At 44.0% G+C, this 15089-nt stretch overlaps 1 protein-coding gene and 1 non-coding gene across 2 annotated transcripts; one reads left to right on the forward strand and one right to left on the reverse strand.

Moving 5' to 3' along the window:
* Positions 1-2578: 2578 nt before the first annotated feature.
* TBPL2 (TATA-box binding protein like 2) lies at positions 2579-13298 on the reverse strand. Its single transcript, XM_069782963.1, has 7 exons — positions 13248-13298; positions 9879-10282; positions 8792-8879; positions 8010-8101; positions 6964-7131; positions 5271-5365; positions 2579-2682 (listed from the first exon to the last, which is right to left on the reverse strand). Exons 1-7 carry the CDS (start codon positions 13296-13298, stop codon positions 2603-2605), a joined length of 978 nt encoding a protein of 325 aa, XP_069639064.1. The 3' UTR covers positions 2579-2602.
* On the forward strand, positions 13139-13210 carry TRNAG-UCC (transfer RNA glycine (anticodon UCC)). The gene has a single exon. It is a non-coding gene; the product is annotated as a tRNA-Gly (tRNA).
* Positions 13299-15089: the final 1791 nt, after the last annotated feature.

Consider the following 15089-nt stretch of genomic DNA (forward strand, 5'->3'; position numbering starts at 1 on the left):
CCCTTCCCTGCTCCCGGAGGAGGAGAGGGTGGGCGAGCAGTGGTGCAGGGCCTGCCCCACAGCAGGCAGGGCGGCCAGCCCAGCTCCACGGCACCCTGCTGAGGAAATTGTGCATTTTTCTTAAAAAAAAAAATGCAGGCAGCACCCACGGCAGATCTGCCATCATGCTTACTAAAGTCTACAGTACGCAGCATGGTTGTATTCTGCTTCCCAGGGTGCTGGGTGTTTGCGTGAACCTCCCACAGGCGCTGCTGGCTGTAGCCCAGGAGAGGCATCGTTTGACTTTCCAGTGTAAGACACCCTGACCAGTACCAGGGCACTACTGGTGGGGCTCCAACTGCAGTCCTCCTCATTGCAGTCCCAAGGCGGCCATCTGCACCAGGGACAGCCAGTAACACTGCTGCATGGGCCATGTATACTAATCAAAGTCAGTCCCTACATTTACAGTAATATCAAGAACAGTTTGGATAAGAAAAGTGGCAAATATTGAGATGCATCGCTAAGTGACAGACTAGTAGGTTTCCTCACCCCAGCCTCAAGGTTGAAGCCAGAATCAGGAGTTAGATAGATATGATCAATGAGTATGTAAAAGCAGAGAGCCAGTCCTCTGCATCAGGGTATAGTGGGAAACACCAGGCAAGTAAAAGAGAGTCCACACAAGTCAGAATAACTTAAAGCAATATCCCCCCCTTCCAAAAAAACCAAACCCAAACAAAAACATGTCCCAGTTTAAAAAACAACAAACATAATCCCAGCCTGTATTGTTTCCCCTTCCTAGTGTACTTACGTGCTACAAAACACTAGCATGAACAGCACTATGTAGGCAGAACAAAGACAGTTGTTTTTAAGACAAGAGTTACCATAGCAAACATTAATCAGTAGATCCATGAAAAGGCAAAGCTCATTTCTTATCTTGAAGACTTTATCCATAGTTTTAAAGAGCATTAACTTTACTGATGAAATTATGTAGCAAGCTCTTCATTAAAATGCAATTTCTTAAAAGAGGGCTCATCTTAAACTTTTTCCAGCATCCCAATAAAAGCAGGTTGTTTTTCATTTGCAAAAGATTATTGTAACTCAAGCTTATCAGCTATTACAGTTACAGTGCAAATAAAAGTCCAGCCCATAGCTGCGGAAAGTCTACAGTGTTAGAAAACAAACAGAAGAGTAAGCCTCTGTTTAGAATAGATTTGAGTGTGGAAATCCACAGTTTGACTGTGACAAAGAATCCGATAACATAGTTAAGACAAGTTTATCATAAGGAAGCGCATGAAGTTTTTCAAACTTTTTCCAGAGGAGCAGAAAGACAGTTATAAAAGCACTTGTGAGACACATTGCAGACACAGAAGTTGAAATCACGTCCTCACCGAATCAGAAATAAAACTTGTGACAGCAAAACTAAGGCCAGCAAGACTATGACACCCCATTCTGTATTAAGCCGTTGCCCATATTGTGTATTTCCATCAAGGACAGAGGTAGCTTTTGGCCTGGGTTGCACTTAAGTCATCTAACAGCAACCTCTAGTGGCTCAGGGAGTTTCCTGACAGATCTGTCCCATCTTCAGCAGGAAACAAGGGGAGGACATAAGACAAACCCCAGCAGCACCGAAGCCCTGTTCTGGAAAAAGAAACCCCAACAAACTTGCTTCCAGAGAATCATAGGAGGTACCAGAACAGTCAAGGGACAGTCTTTGCACTGTTCCTAGTCACATCACCAGTCTGAGCAGGACGCTTTTGCAAATGACACCTTGAGTTCACTTGGAGATGAGACATAAAGCATAAGAACCCCACTGTATTTTCCTCAAGTCCATTTTAAAGGCAGTTCCTAACCAACATGTTTTTGTCTGGGCCAAGCAACAAACTCCCATCATCTGAGGGGACTTCAGTAATACAAGTGGGTACCATTTTATTAAAATCTAATTTGTGTCATAACAAATTAGATAATTTGCTTAGTTAGCCCTCTACCCACAGACTTCCTACATATGTTCCAGCACTGCCAGGGGCCTTGAATATCTTCTCTGTAAAAGGAGTACCAACACCATTACACACAAGTGTTTGTCCAACTGGTAGGATCAGAGGGATTCAACAGATGTCCTCTGCAATCACTGTCTTCAAAACACTGAAATCAAGTCATGCTGGATTTTGTAAGCTATACTGTAGACAAAAATATATTTTGAGTTTAAACATGAAAATACAACATCACAGGAGCTAGGTTTCAGTACACTTAAAGCTGAGGATTTTGATAAAGCTAGTTTGAACTATAGAGTTGATTCACCTGTTTAACGGGGAAAAAAAGACACATGGTTTCTCTTACAAAATACTTAAGTGACACCTTAATATGCATTCTATTAAAAGTACATCCATTTGGCAAATTTTTCAGCTTGACAGAAGTGTCAGAACTCAAGTGGGTTACAGACAGCTAATCTGAAAGAAAAAAAAAATTTCACAAACTATAGAAAGGCATCAGCATTTACAGCATTCAGAATGGCATCGTTTGCTTAATAAGCCACAACTATTCAGTTGGGTCCAGGAATACCCTTGCTTCTGATCCATGGATAGTAATACAAACTCATTTATTATTCTTAGTTGCTTTATGGGCCATGTTATGATGCTTTCTTGAAAGCTTTTAGAATGGGGTAGATGTTCTCAAATGCCTCATAGATTTCAGAACGCTCTTTTGCTCCTAGAAAAAGACATTAAGGAAAAAACATGTTAAGAACTAACAGAGTGTTGGGAATAACTGAATGCAGCTCAAACCTAAGATTACAAACCATGAAGAAACACAGGAGTTTAAAGGCAACTTACTATTAAAGGCAGAATTTTTATCATACTTCCAAGCCAAACCATTCTATGATTCTAGGTGGCAGAAGGGACCTTAAAGACCATCTGGTTCCAACCCCCCTGCCACGGGCAGGGACACCTTCCACTAGACCAGGTTGCTCAAAGCCCCATCCAACCTGGCCTTGAACACTGCCAGGGATGGGGCATCCACAGCTTCTCTGGGCAACCTGTTCCAGTGTCTCACCACCCTCACAGTGAAGAACTTCTTCCTTACATCTAATCTAAATCTGCCCTCTTTCAGTTTAAAGCCATTACCCCTCGCCCTATCACTACAGTCCCTGATAAAGAGTTCCTCCCCATCTTTCTTATAGGCCCCCTTTAAGTACTGAAAGGCTGCAATAAGGTCTCCCCAGAGCCTTTTCTTCTCCAGACTGAACAACCCCAACTCTCTCAGCCTGTCCTCATAGGAGAGGTGCTCCAGCCCTCTCATTATCTTCGTGGCCCTCCTCTGGACCTGCTCCAACAGGTCCATGTCCTTCTTATGTTGGGGATCCCAGAGCTGAACGCAGTACTGCAGGGGGGGTCTCACCAGAGCAGAGGGGCAGAATCCCCTCCCTCGACCTGCTGGTCACACTTCTTTTGATGCAGCCCAGGATACAGTTGGCTTTCTGGGCTGCAAGCATACGTTGCTCACTCATATTCAGTTTTTTCATCCACTAACACCCCCAAGTCCCTCTCCTCAGGGCTCCTCTCAATCCACTCATCCCCCAGCCTGTATTTGTGCTTGGGATTGCCCCAACGCATGTGCAGGACCTTGCACTTGGGCTTGTTGAACTTCACGAGGTTCACACGGTCCCACCTCTCAAGCCTGTCAAGGTCCCTCTGGAGGAACCTCAAAGAACAATTTTTATCTTGCTTTAAGACTAGACTAGTTTTGTTTAATCTGTGGAACCAAAACAGTTGGCTACACTTGACAGGTGCAAAACATTGGCTTTGGAAAAGAAAAAGCAACTGAGAAAAGCCATGGTGTTATCTGCTTAACAGTAACAGCTCTGCCTGTTGATAAGGTAAGGGGAAGATAGAAACAAGAAATGAAGGGCATTTATTCCAATACTGGAACTTGAGCCACAGTTTGAGAACTCCCCTCCTCCAGTTCTGAGAAGCTTTTTTATTTTTAGGCTTTCTTACAGCACCTGTGATTTCAAAGCTAGCCTTTTCCATGTTACTGCAAACAAATCTTTAATAACAAGCCTTGTACACTAACTGTATTGCAGTAAGCAGGAACATTCCTCACCAGTGACACTATTATGCTAGTACAACATACACTAGCTACAAGAAAACTGTGTTTAAATGAACTAGCAGTTGCATTAAGTGCCACTCAGGATGAATGTGTAAACCTTTCCCTCAGAACACACTTGGACATGACTAACTCATCTGCATTATTACAACTTTTACTTTAAAAAGTAAAGTTACTTTCAAGTTACTTTCTTGATTAGGGAAAATACCTCACAGCTCAGCAAATGCAGTTTTGTCATTACAGTTGGGCCCAGTGTTCACAGATGAGGACTTACCTTAGTCCTTCTGGGCAGGCTGCACACTCAAGGGTGTTGCAATTAGTGTGCCCAAACCCACAAGTATCAGTGGAATGGAACTGGCCACTATGATTTTACTGGACCCAAGAAGGTGGGGGGACATTGGAGGGGGAAGCATTTAAGCTTTGTACCGAATGCCTTGTTCTTCACTTAGGCAGAGCTCATTCATGATTACGAGAATCTCTGGCTAAGGCAGGCACTTCTCTTGTCTTTCACATACCCCAAAGCTGTGTTGCAAATATACATACAGTGCTCAGCTCCTCTGGGAACAAGTGCCATTTACCTTTCAGTACATCTGAATAAAAGTATTTTCACAAGCTTTACAAAAGAATGTGTTAGGAACATACACTCAGTAATTCAACTTTTTTGACGTGGGATCTGTGGTACAGATACCTCCTGAGCACGCTTACTCAGCAAGGCTTTTGCCTCATGAGTGTTTTGCCAAACAGTCTGGAACAAGTTCTTCCATCTCCACCCTTTCCTGTAATAATCCCTGATGTTGTCAGTGAAGTGTTTTAAGGAGTTTGCTTCCTGACCAAGCAAATTTAAATTACTTATTGTGATATTTGTATTTAAGTTACTGTGTAGTTTCTAGCACATCAGCATCCTGTTAGGATTCTGTACATTGACATGGGGCATTATGCTTTATATAAAATAAAGGTACTCAAGTTTAACAACATGGAAATCTGAGATGCTATATGAAGCAATATGAGATTCCAGTGCAACAATACTGATATTGTTATCTCCGGAAAACACAGATAAGCAGTAGCAGGCATTAAAAAGATCACCAAGTGGCTTTACTGTGGCTAGATAGTAGTTTAGCTAATGTTCAATTTAAACACTTTCTCAGAAGATATGGTAGCAGTTGATTACAGATATACAGAGGGAGACCACTTACCAGTCAGTACAACTTTTCCAGACACGAAGATAAGCAGCACTATCCTCGGTTTGACCATCCTATAAATAAGGCCAGGAAATAGTTCAGGTTCATAGCTGTTTCAAAGCAAGCAGGTAAGATCAGTAAAATGCAAATACTGTTTCAGTGTTGTATGCATAAAGTGCACTTTAGTTATATTAACAATAGAGTAATTAAACCCATAGACTTTAGCTAGCTACCCAGAGAAAGGCAGGTCAGGTTTTAGACATCTTCAAGAGAAACCTGGTAATCCTAGCTGGAGCTGGTAGGAGTTCTTCATGCTTACTTTTAAAGACTTCTGAGCCACTTCTGAATGCGATTTTCCATAGCACTGAAACCATTATTGTAATTTTCAAATCATACTCAAATACTTAGTCTGCAAAGAGCTCTTATCAGGAAGCATCTTGTGCAACAAAGACAAGATGACAGCCAAGTGAATCTTTAATATATATTTAGTCCCCAAATTAAATGCAAAATATTAAATGCAGTGCCAATAAAAGATAACTGAATTTTGATTTTGTCAGTGCTGAAATCATCCCTTCTTCCTCAGTGATGGCAATAACTAGTTCTGAACAAGCCCATCTTGAGGGCACAGCATGCTCATCACTTGACTACAGGTTTACTTTAAATTGATGGCTAATAGACATCTAGACAGAAAGAACCGAAGCAATATCCCAGAAACTGTATTTTCAGTTGTGTATTTTGCAGCTGCAGTCTGGCTTCACACCTGAAGGTTAGAAACCTTATCCTTGCAGATAGGCATTTGGCTGGACAGGAGTTAAGAGGCCTGCTTACTATGAAAGGTTCACAATGGAGCAAGGGCATAGATCAGGTTCAAGTAGCTTAAGAGCTGCTTCAATTAAACCTGAAGTGTTTAATCAAGACTGGCTATTTTCCTATTGACATGGTCTGCAGAGAAGAAAAATACCCACTAGGGTTTGGTATCGCACTTGGCAATAACAGGAGACTAGTAAAATTCTGATCACCAACACCGCTCAGATTAATGACAGTCTCCGGTGCGCATTGCTGATATGCAGCAGCACCGAAGATTGTGTCAATATTCACTGTCAAAGAAAGCTTTTACAAAAGAGAGTATCTTCATTAACCAACTGAACAAAGAACCCAGGAGCTTCTTGCAGTTCTTCAGCTCTTCATCTTAACCAGGTCTAATGTGCACCTAATTTACCCCAGAAGTGACTTGAACACTTGTGTAGTATGCTCACAGTTGCAAGGTTTCTAAAGCTGGCGTTTATAGTGGCCCTGCAAGGAGAAAGCAGCGAACACCACGCAGGAGGGCAGTTTTAGAAGAGCCCTTTACTGTTGGATTGTGTCAGTCATGGTTTCAAGCACTGGAAGCTTTACTGCTAGCTGCTGTATGTCATCCTGGCAGTCAAGCACAGGGTCATTTTGGCCTGTGCCCCACTCCGAACAGGAGTTATTGCAGAAGATAAACCTTACTATCTTTATTGTAACACATGGCATCTACAGCCACTTCATGCTGGCTGAACAAGCGAGCATGTCTTTTGGTGAGAGAAAGACATGCTTGATATTCAGTATCCAGTTAATTATTATGCTCTTCTGCTAGGCTTGTACAGCCTCAGGATTTGAGTCTCTTCACAGCTTACAAAGACACTGCTCCAAGTTGCATGGGGTTGTAACCCTGACTTCCACATACCTGCTGAACTGCGGGTGAGTGAGAACCAAGCCTTCCAGCCGGATGGGGAACCTCACATCACAGCTCCCAACCATATTCTGTATCTTGAAGTCCAGGAACTTGGCAGGGAACCCAAGTTTCTGCACCACGCGTGCATACTTCCTGGCTGCAAGCCGCGATTGCTCTTCACTGAAGGAAGAGCAGAAAGGAAAAGCAGCTTCGATTAGTGCTTTCTTCTGCTCTCAAGATGGAAGTCAGTTTAGAGCCACCACCATGCTAATCTGTGCTCCAGAAAAAAAAGATATGCTGCTCAAAATAGCAAGCCTCTGTCCCCAGAACCACATCAGTGAGCTAAAGGGAATAAAACACTTTGTAATTCACTTTCCTGTGGTTTATTTGAACACATTGGAGCATATTGCATCACCCAGGAGTTCCCCTCTTCAGGGGTTTCTCAGTTCCTCACAACAGCTTCTCAGAAATGATCCAAGAGGTAGACTGCAGACACCGGTACAATCATCTAGCTAGTTGGGGTGGTGGTAGGGGTTGGAGAAGGTATCCTAAGCTGTAAGTTAATGCATTATCTCATTGACAGTTTAGGCACATAAAAACCAAGGCAGCTGCTGAACTTGAGGAAAAGAGCTTCAGAGTACAGAAATAAGCTTTGCTTTTCTCCAATTCCCATTTTCTCTAGAGGCAGATGTGTTGACTGGTGAACACAGACACTGAAGAGAGACTTGACAGACACAAGTTATGTCCTAACTCACTTTAAAGTCAGTGAGAAATGCAAATAACCCCTTAACAATTCCTGGGCACTTTAGCAGCTTTTCTGCTAGTGTCTGCTCAGCTCAATCTATATTCAGGGACAGAAGCAAGCAATTCAGTAATTACTAAACTGGCATCATGAAGAAAGCTAGGCATTTTTCAGCATCAGTGCTTCATTTTTTTCTTGCAATTATGACAGCCCTTTACTAGATAATTTAAACAAGATTTTCTGACATTTTTCATCAGAATATAGGCGTGGCTGCAAGACCCAGACCTTCAGAGGGAAGAAAACCAAAAAAAATAACCTTTTTGCTCCTGTGCAGACGATTTTTCCTGAACTGAAGATGAGGGCTGTTGTTCGTGGTTCCCTGATTCTCATGATGACAGCAGCAAACCTCTACAAATACAGAAGAAGACCTCACAGTCTAGCTGAGGGATTTAGCTGGTCTGTATTTCTGTTCATTCTTTCAAGAACTGTCACTTTCAAAGCTCAACACAGCATGCATTTGCTTTGTAAAAGCATTTATTTACCAGCCTGAAGTTATTTTCCACTCCCCTAGGACCAGGGGGCTTAAGACTACAGTCACAGGACCACTGCCTTGTCCCTTACATTTTTTGTTGAGCAGTTTGGAGTCACTTACAGAAAGCCCATTATTCCCAGTGATATTCTAGTCTAGGCCACTTGCTAGTAGTATCAGGTAATACCAGTTTGACTCCAGTAATTATCTTTCCTTCAGCCACAAGTTTCAGGGCAGATCTTTCCTCCCCGCTAGTGAGGGCTGCTTGAGCTATTTCAGCTGGAGGTAGCTGGCCACAGGTGGGAGAGTTCATCTCCTTTCTTAAATAGCTTAGTAACATCTCATTGCTCTGGCTTTATTAAAAAAAAAAAAAAAAAAAGAAAGAAAATCTCCTTGTGGTCCCCTGTATTTCTTTTAATTTAACAGGCCCAAATTGCAGATTTTTATGACTTTCCCCTGTGGGTCAAGACAGCACTATTAGAAAAAGTACAAAGCTCATGGTGTGTATTAGAATCCATCAGCACTAAGAAAGGGAAGCGAGGGTAAAGCTTTGAGTCCTTAAGATTTACCTTTGGGTTATACTCTGCATTTCTGGCACGCAGAGCTATGTTCTTCAGATCTAGTTTACAAGCCAAGTTTACAGTCGACACTATATTCCTGAGGAATGAGAAAGGAATTTTCTTACTGCAAGAGCAAACCACTGCAGAGCCAACCCCCAACATTATCAGCTTAATGTGAGGTCACACTCCAATTAATAATTGCCATCAACTAATTTCCTGCCTACCTCTTTCCCACTCTAGCATTAAGCTACTTTTGGCAAAACTTAAGTAATTCAATACCAAAATTACAGTTTGAGATATAACAAGGTACAAAATTATTAGTCCCTGAATACTGAGTTTGTGTGACTTCCAATAACTACATTACTGAAGTCTTTTACGGCTTTGAATGGAACCATTACTGAGTGTTTACAGAGTTACTACAGCACTCAAGGTAGGTAAGGGTATGTTATTCTCTACAGGTATAAACTACTCCATAGTTGCTCTAGCCTAGACAGGACAGGATCTTTTAATGAGGCCAGAATTTCTCACACTTCTTTTCATGCCCCTTTCCCTTGCTCAGAAACCTTCTCAGAAAAGCAGACTCACATCTTTAAACCCCTGGAGTCTGCTGTCATCCTTAACATTCTCCTTGCTGGAAGAAATCCTCCTTTTCAAGTATTTTTGTCTTTTCATCCTGCAGACTGAAGTAACTAGCAGTACATACTATATATAAATAATTTCTACCAAACACTTCTCTCTGAGAGACTTCATCTCCTGTCTCCCAGAAGAGACTTTTCCCCCTTAACAAGCCAGAGGCATTTCAGATACTTGCTCACCCAGCAGATTTATCAAGTCACTCTCCACTGTTTTGCTAAGCTGTGTATGGCTCTGTGCCATTTCCATTTTTGCATTGCACTGATCAGCACAGTATCCAGTTGCCTTTCAATATCATCAGTTCATTTGCTCCATATCTCCTCAGAGAGGAATAACTGCCTCCCTAGTTTTTTGGGTGGGCTTATTTAAGACCAAACCACACTTGCTGCATTCTCTGAGAAGTCAGAGCAGTACCTTGCAGTTTAAGCAAATCTATGGCTATATGCTACATATATAAACTTACTGCAACTGAGGAACTATGCCAGAGCTTTCCGATGCAGGTGTTACTGGTGTCATAGGAGTCATTGGTGTCATTGGAAGACACATGCCAGATGCTTCAGGAGATGGTTGAGTTGCATCTAGATAGGACAAGCTGCTTTCATCCATGAAGACGCTGCTGTCCTCATTTCTTGATATTGACCCATCAAGCTCCTTTTGTGTTTCATGACCATATTCAGATAGATTTTGTTCCTTGTTATCTTGGGTAATATCTGGAAGAAAGCTGAGATCCACAGAGAAGTCTGTAGGAAGCTCTTTGGGCTGATTAAATTGAGAACCAAACAACACATCTTCAGTTGTTTGAATTGGAAGGTCTACACCATAAGGGCTCATGGGAGTAAACAGCTGAGGACTACTTGAGAGGTCATCCTTGAATTAAGAAAAAAGTGTCATTAAGAATCATGTATTAAAATGTTTACTTTAACTGGGAGACTAAATTAAGATTAATCTTCTATTCAATGAAGTTGAAATCATTTTCCCACACACATATTGCAGTAAAGAATAGTCTTCAGATTTGAAAGCATGTTGTTTGCTTGTCTATCAGCATATAAAAATCCAGATAACTCCTATAGCAGAGATATGCATTTTCCCACCACACTTCAGAGGTAGTCTAGAATACTGTAATACCACAAATTGAGAAATACTATATACCTTCAGCAGTGACTGGAGGTACAATGTTGGCACTTTGCCCTTCACAGCCGCTGCCGTGCCTCAGTTATGCATATAACCAACATAATTGCTCACGAGTTTTTCCAAGGATGACAGCTGGCATTTTCTGGCTGGCTTTAACTCCCATTCAGTCAGTATATTACTATTTCCTCTCCCTGCTACCAGGGGACAGTGTCGGTGCTACTCTGGATTTATGCAACAGAGGGCAGCAGCTCACAGAATCACGAGCAGTTTATTCTTTCTCGCCAGAGGTCACCAGACTAATTTGAGACACAGTTAGCAAAGCCAGCATCCTTTCCTGGATCAAGCATGCAACATATCTGCAAGCAAGTTCTTGCATAGCAACGTCCTTCTTTATCAGCTATTTATTATTATTAAAAGCTATTTAAGAGGCATCATAATATTGAGGAGGCAAGAGTTTAGGAAACGATTTATCCCCTTCTCCATTAAGGCATAAGCTTCTAGTTAGCGAAAAGCTGCTTCCAAGAAGGTGGTTTCTGCCAATACACACAGCAGGTGACAGCTTGGACTAGACAATCCATACAAGAGGTTTTGTGTTAATTTTGGCATTTTTGGGCTCGAGAGCCAAAAGGACTTGAAAAGTCCAAGCACAAATCAGAACAGGGAACAGTGCACAAGTCTGAGGCCCTCGAGTTGGCAGCAACTGCCTGAGCTCCAGTGGGAGTGGGGTTTCCAGATCACTGATTTTTCAGCCCTGAGCCAGTGCTGCTCTATGCTCTGTGCTAATCAGCTCACTTAGTAAAAGATTTCCAGGTGTCTACAGGCAAATACACTGCAAAGTGGGAGCAGAGATCTCCCTGTGTGCATGGTTGCATTGCTAAGTGAGAAATCCACCCAGTGAACCCTTACTGTCTTGAATACCAGTGTGATCAGGTCTAGCTCTGAAAGCATCATGAACACCTGGGTTCAAAACTGTTTCTAAAACTGACTTTGAGTGCAGAGCCCCCTGAGATCAGCTGGGGCAGAGTGCTGCTGACTAAGACTAGGCACTCCTTAACCCCTTGGCTCTTTGGAAAACAGGATCCAAGAGCACTATCTGAGAATTAAGAGGTCAGATACAAATGTATTAACAGTTACAAGTAACAATATACTATGGAATAACTAAAATACCTCCATTTTAAATAGATATTTTTCAAGTTAGCAACAGGGGGAGGAAGGCACAGTCTCTACAAGACCTCCACCGGGTGATTAAGGTTTAGCTGTACAGGAGCTAATTAAGGAAGTTTTGTATGAACCACAATGCAGAGAAGATGGTTCAAAAAAGCCTCATCATGAGCCTGTAGGACTACTCACACATCAGAGAACACAATAAATGTAACAGTCAACCCCCCCCCCCCCCCCCGTCTGCGGTGTAGCTTAAATAAAGAAGCCGATGGAGTGGTACATGAGGCTGGAAGTATTAAATAGCTGTAAAACAAGTAAAAAAAGTAACAAAGTAAACTGCATAGGGTAGGTAGAAACAGAAAGGAAATCTTCCTTTCTCATTGGGTTTCCATACAACTGGTCTGAGAAAAAGCCCTTATAGGGTTAAGCGCTGGGGAAGATTGCCTTCTTGTTAGACAGATGCTCAGGGGCTGTGAAAGGGGGCACAAGACCATGTTTATATTGGGCTGGCTGCCAAGGGTTATTGCTATAGACTCTAGGTTAATTAACTTCACTGAAGGCCCCCATCAACTTCATAGCTTTGGACATCTCCCAGCAGCTCCAGGAAGGAGATTTCACACATAGATCCTGTCTGAGATCACCAAGTTTGGGGCAGCTTGAGGGGAAACAGCCCTTTTCACTTCCACTGCAGGAATCCCTGTAACCCAGGTATACATAAATCAAATCCAGCTGCTCTAAGCAACAGACTTAGATTTTTTTTCCTCTTTCTGCAGTGATATCTCACATATCTGCTGTTATCAAGTATCCCAGCAAGTCTGAAGTACAAAAAGCTCAGTAGCATTTGTAAAACTGTGGTTACACCTCACCACGTTGTATACTTTATAGGGCCATATTCAGAGGGCTTGACTGACTGCCACTAGGAGGTCTCTGGATTTAAACAGCCTGTGCTAAACCCATTTTCTGAGCTGAAAATTAGTTTACAGGATGCATGTAAAGAAGTTGTGTTCCCTGGGTGAAGGTGATGCTCAGCAGTGGAGTCCAGCCCTCTCCTAGTCCCTCACTCTGTTGTCTCTGCAACTACCTGAGACCAGGAATGCTATTCCAAATAGAAAAAAAAAAAAAAAAGAATTTCTGCAAGCATTTACCAACCAGCATGAAGAGATCCAAGCCTCCTGGCCCCTCAGTACCAACACCCCCCCAGTCCACAGGCTGGTCCTCGCAAACAGCACTGCTATAGCCAGACTTTAAACGCAGCAGCATTCCTCTTACAACAGATGGGAGCGACCTCCCCCCGCAGAAAGCCCCTCCAGGGCTCCTCCGTGCTCCCAGCAGCTCTGGATCACCACAACTCGCTACTCCTCCACACAGGACCGAAGATGGAGGCGGTTGACACCGGAGTTGAGGGGCAGGCGGGAAAACCTTATCGCCGCGGCGTTGGTGGTATAGTGGTGAGCATAGCTGCCTTCCAAGCAGTTGACCCGGGTTCGATTCCCGGCCAACGCAGCTTTTTTTTTTTTTTTTTTCCCCCACCCTCCCTTACCTGCCCTCCGCACTGCTCCAGGTACTGCTCCAGCGGCGACACACGATCCATGGGTATAGCCACCTACCCCACCCAGGCTCCCCAAACCCCCCCCCCCCCCCCCCCGGGCCCGGTTTTAACCCCGAGGGGCGGCACTGGGGGCAGGTGGGGCTCGTTAGGGAGCAAAGCCCAGCGCAGCTGATCCCCGCCGGGTATGATTTTTACCCCCATCAAACAGCCTTATGAGCTTTTCACCTGCCCTTGGCAGGGTTTGCTCCATCTTGTGCAAGGGCTGGAGAAATCAGGGTGGTCTCATATGCTTTACGTGAGCCTACAAGCACAACCTGCTCCCCTCTGCGGGGCTGAAGATAAATGGGGAGTCGGAGCTGTGGCTTAAACCTTGCTAAGATAATGCTTCACTTCCAGCTGGTGCTTTTTAGCGAGCAAGTGTAATGTGCCCTTAATTTCTCCCACCTTCCTCATTGACTGCAATAAGGCACACCTGGTCCTTTGAGAGCAGCCCCAGTCCAAAATTATAAGCCTCAAACTTAAGGGCATTGCAATGAAATGGCCTGTTCTCAGCTGGGTCAGCATTGCTAACACAGCTTTAAATTGCTAACACTGCTTTAACTCCTTACGTTTGCTGCTGTCCTCCCCTTGCAGACATTTTCCCCGGCTGGTGTCTCTGTTTCTGCCGCTCACGAGTGATGATTTAAGGCCATTCCCTCTTTGAAAGACTCAGGCGCGGAGAGTCCGAGCGTGCCGCAGCGTGTTCCCAGGAGGGACTTCGCGTTGTGCCTCGCTGATTGATGCTGCGGGAGTCTCACGCGGCCGAGGCAGCTCGGCTTGGGCACTGCTTGACTTGATGCCAGCGGTCGCTGTCTGACTTGTTCCTTCTCTCCCGTCCTGTCACTGCACGGTGACCGATGGATGGGTTTCTGTGAAGTCACAGCTGGGGACGTGTCCCTGTCCCTGTCTGGGCTGGTGGATGTGCTGACTGCTGTGATCAATGCACCTGCTAGACAGGACTTTGATTTCTGCTGTGAGATTTGTTTGCAAACAGCTAGCTGAGCTGAAGAAACCCTTTGGAAGAAGATGTCAAAGCCCAGGCACGCAGCAGGCCTTTGGAAGGCACTGGCAGGCTCTTCTCGCTGCCCCAGAGGTGCAAAGGTTTAGATTAGTATCCTTTATCCGTGGGGCAGAGTGTACGTGGCTGACGAGCATCCTTCCCTCCTGAAGGAGGAGTCACTGAATTCAACGCAGGGATGGCGCTGAGTTTGGTTTGTCCTCGCTGCGACATCTCACGGGGACAGGAGATTTGCCCTCCGCCAGTGTGTGAACGCTATTGCTGTGCTTAAGTTGGGAAGCTGGAGTATTGTGGTGGCCATGGTGTTTCCCTGGTGTGGCCCTGTCTGTAGCATTGCAGCTGTAGTGCTACGAGTTTCCTCAACTAATGAATCCTTTGTTGCAATGCAGAACCCCCTGGAGATGAGATATATTCATCCTGTAGCTCCTGGGGGCTGATTTGTCTGCATTTTGGGAACCTGAGATGGAGAGGTCAAACCATGGTGTTTAAGTGAGAGAGGCTACAACAGAGATGAACATAAAATACAAATCTCTCAATATTGGCACTGCTTCTTGCCTTGGATAGGGGCATCCTGCAAATGGCATGGGCTCCAGGGGGGAAGCAATGTGATTTGGGGCAAATCGCGGAGTTTGGTGCCTCTTCTGTTAAATGGGCGTAAGATTGTTTACCCATCTTGAGGCGGAGAAGAAAGGAAGATGTTTAGAAAGCTGAGAGAAGGTGTCAAGAGTCACATCGTGTGGGCGATTCTAGTTCTCAGGGTTGCTTTCATGTCAGGG

Source organism: Haliaeetus albicilla, chromosome 5 (assembly GCF_947461875.1).
Source record: "Haliaeetus albicilla chromosome 5, bHalAlb1.1, whole genome shotgun sequence".
In the NCBI taxonomy this organism is placed as follows: Eukaryota; Metazoa; Chordata; class Aves; order Accipitriformes; family Accipitridae; genus Haliaeetus; species Haliaeetus albicilla.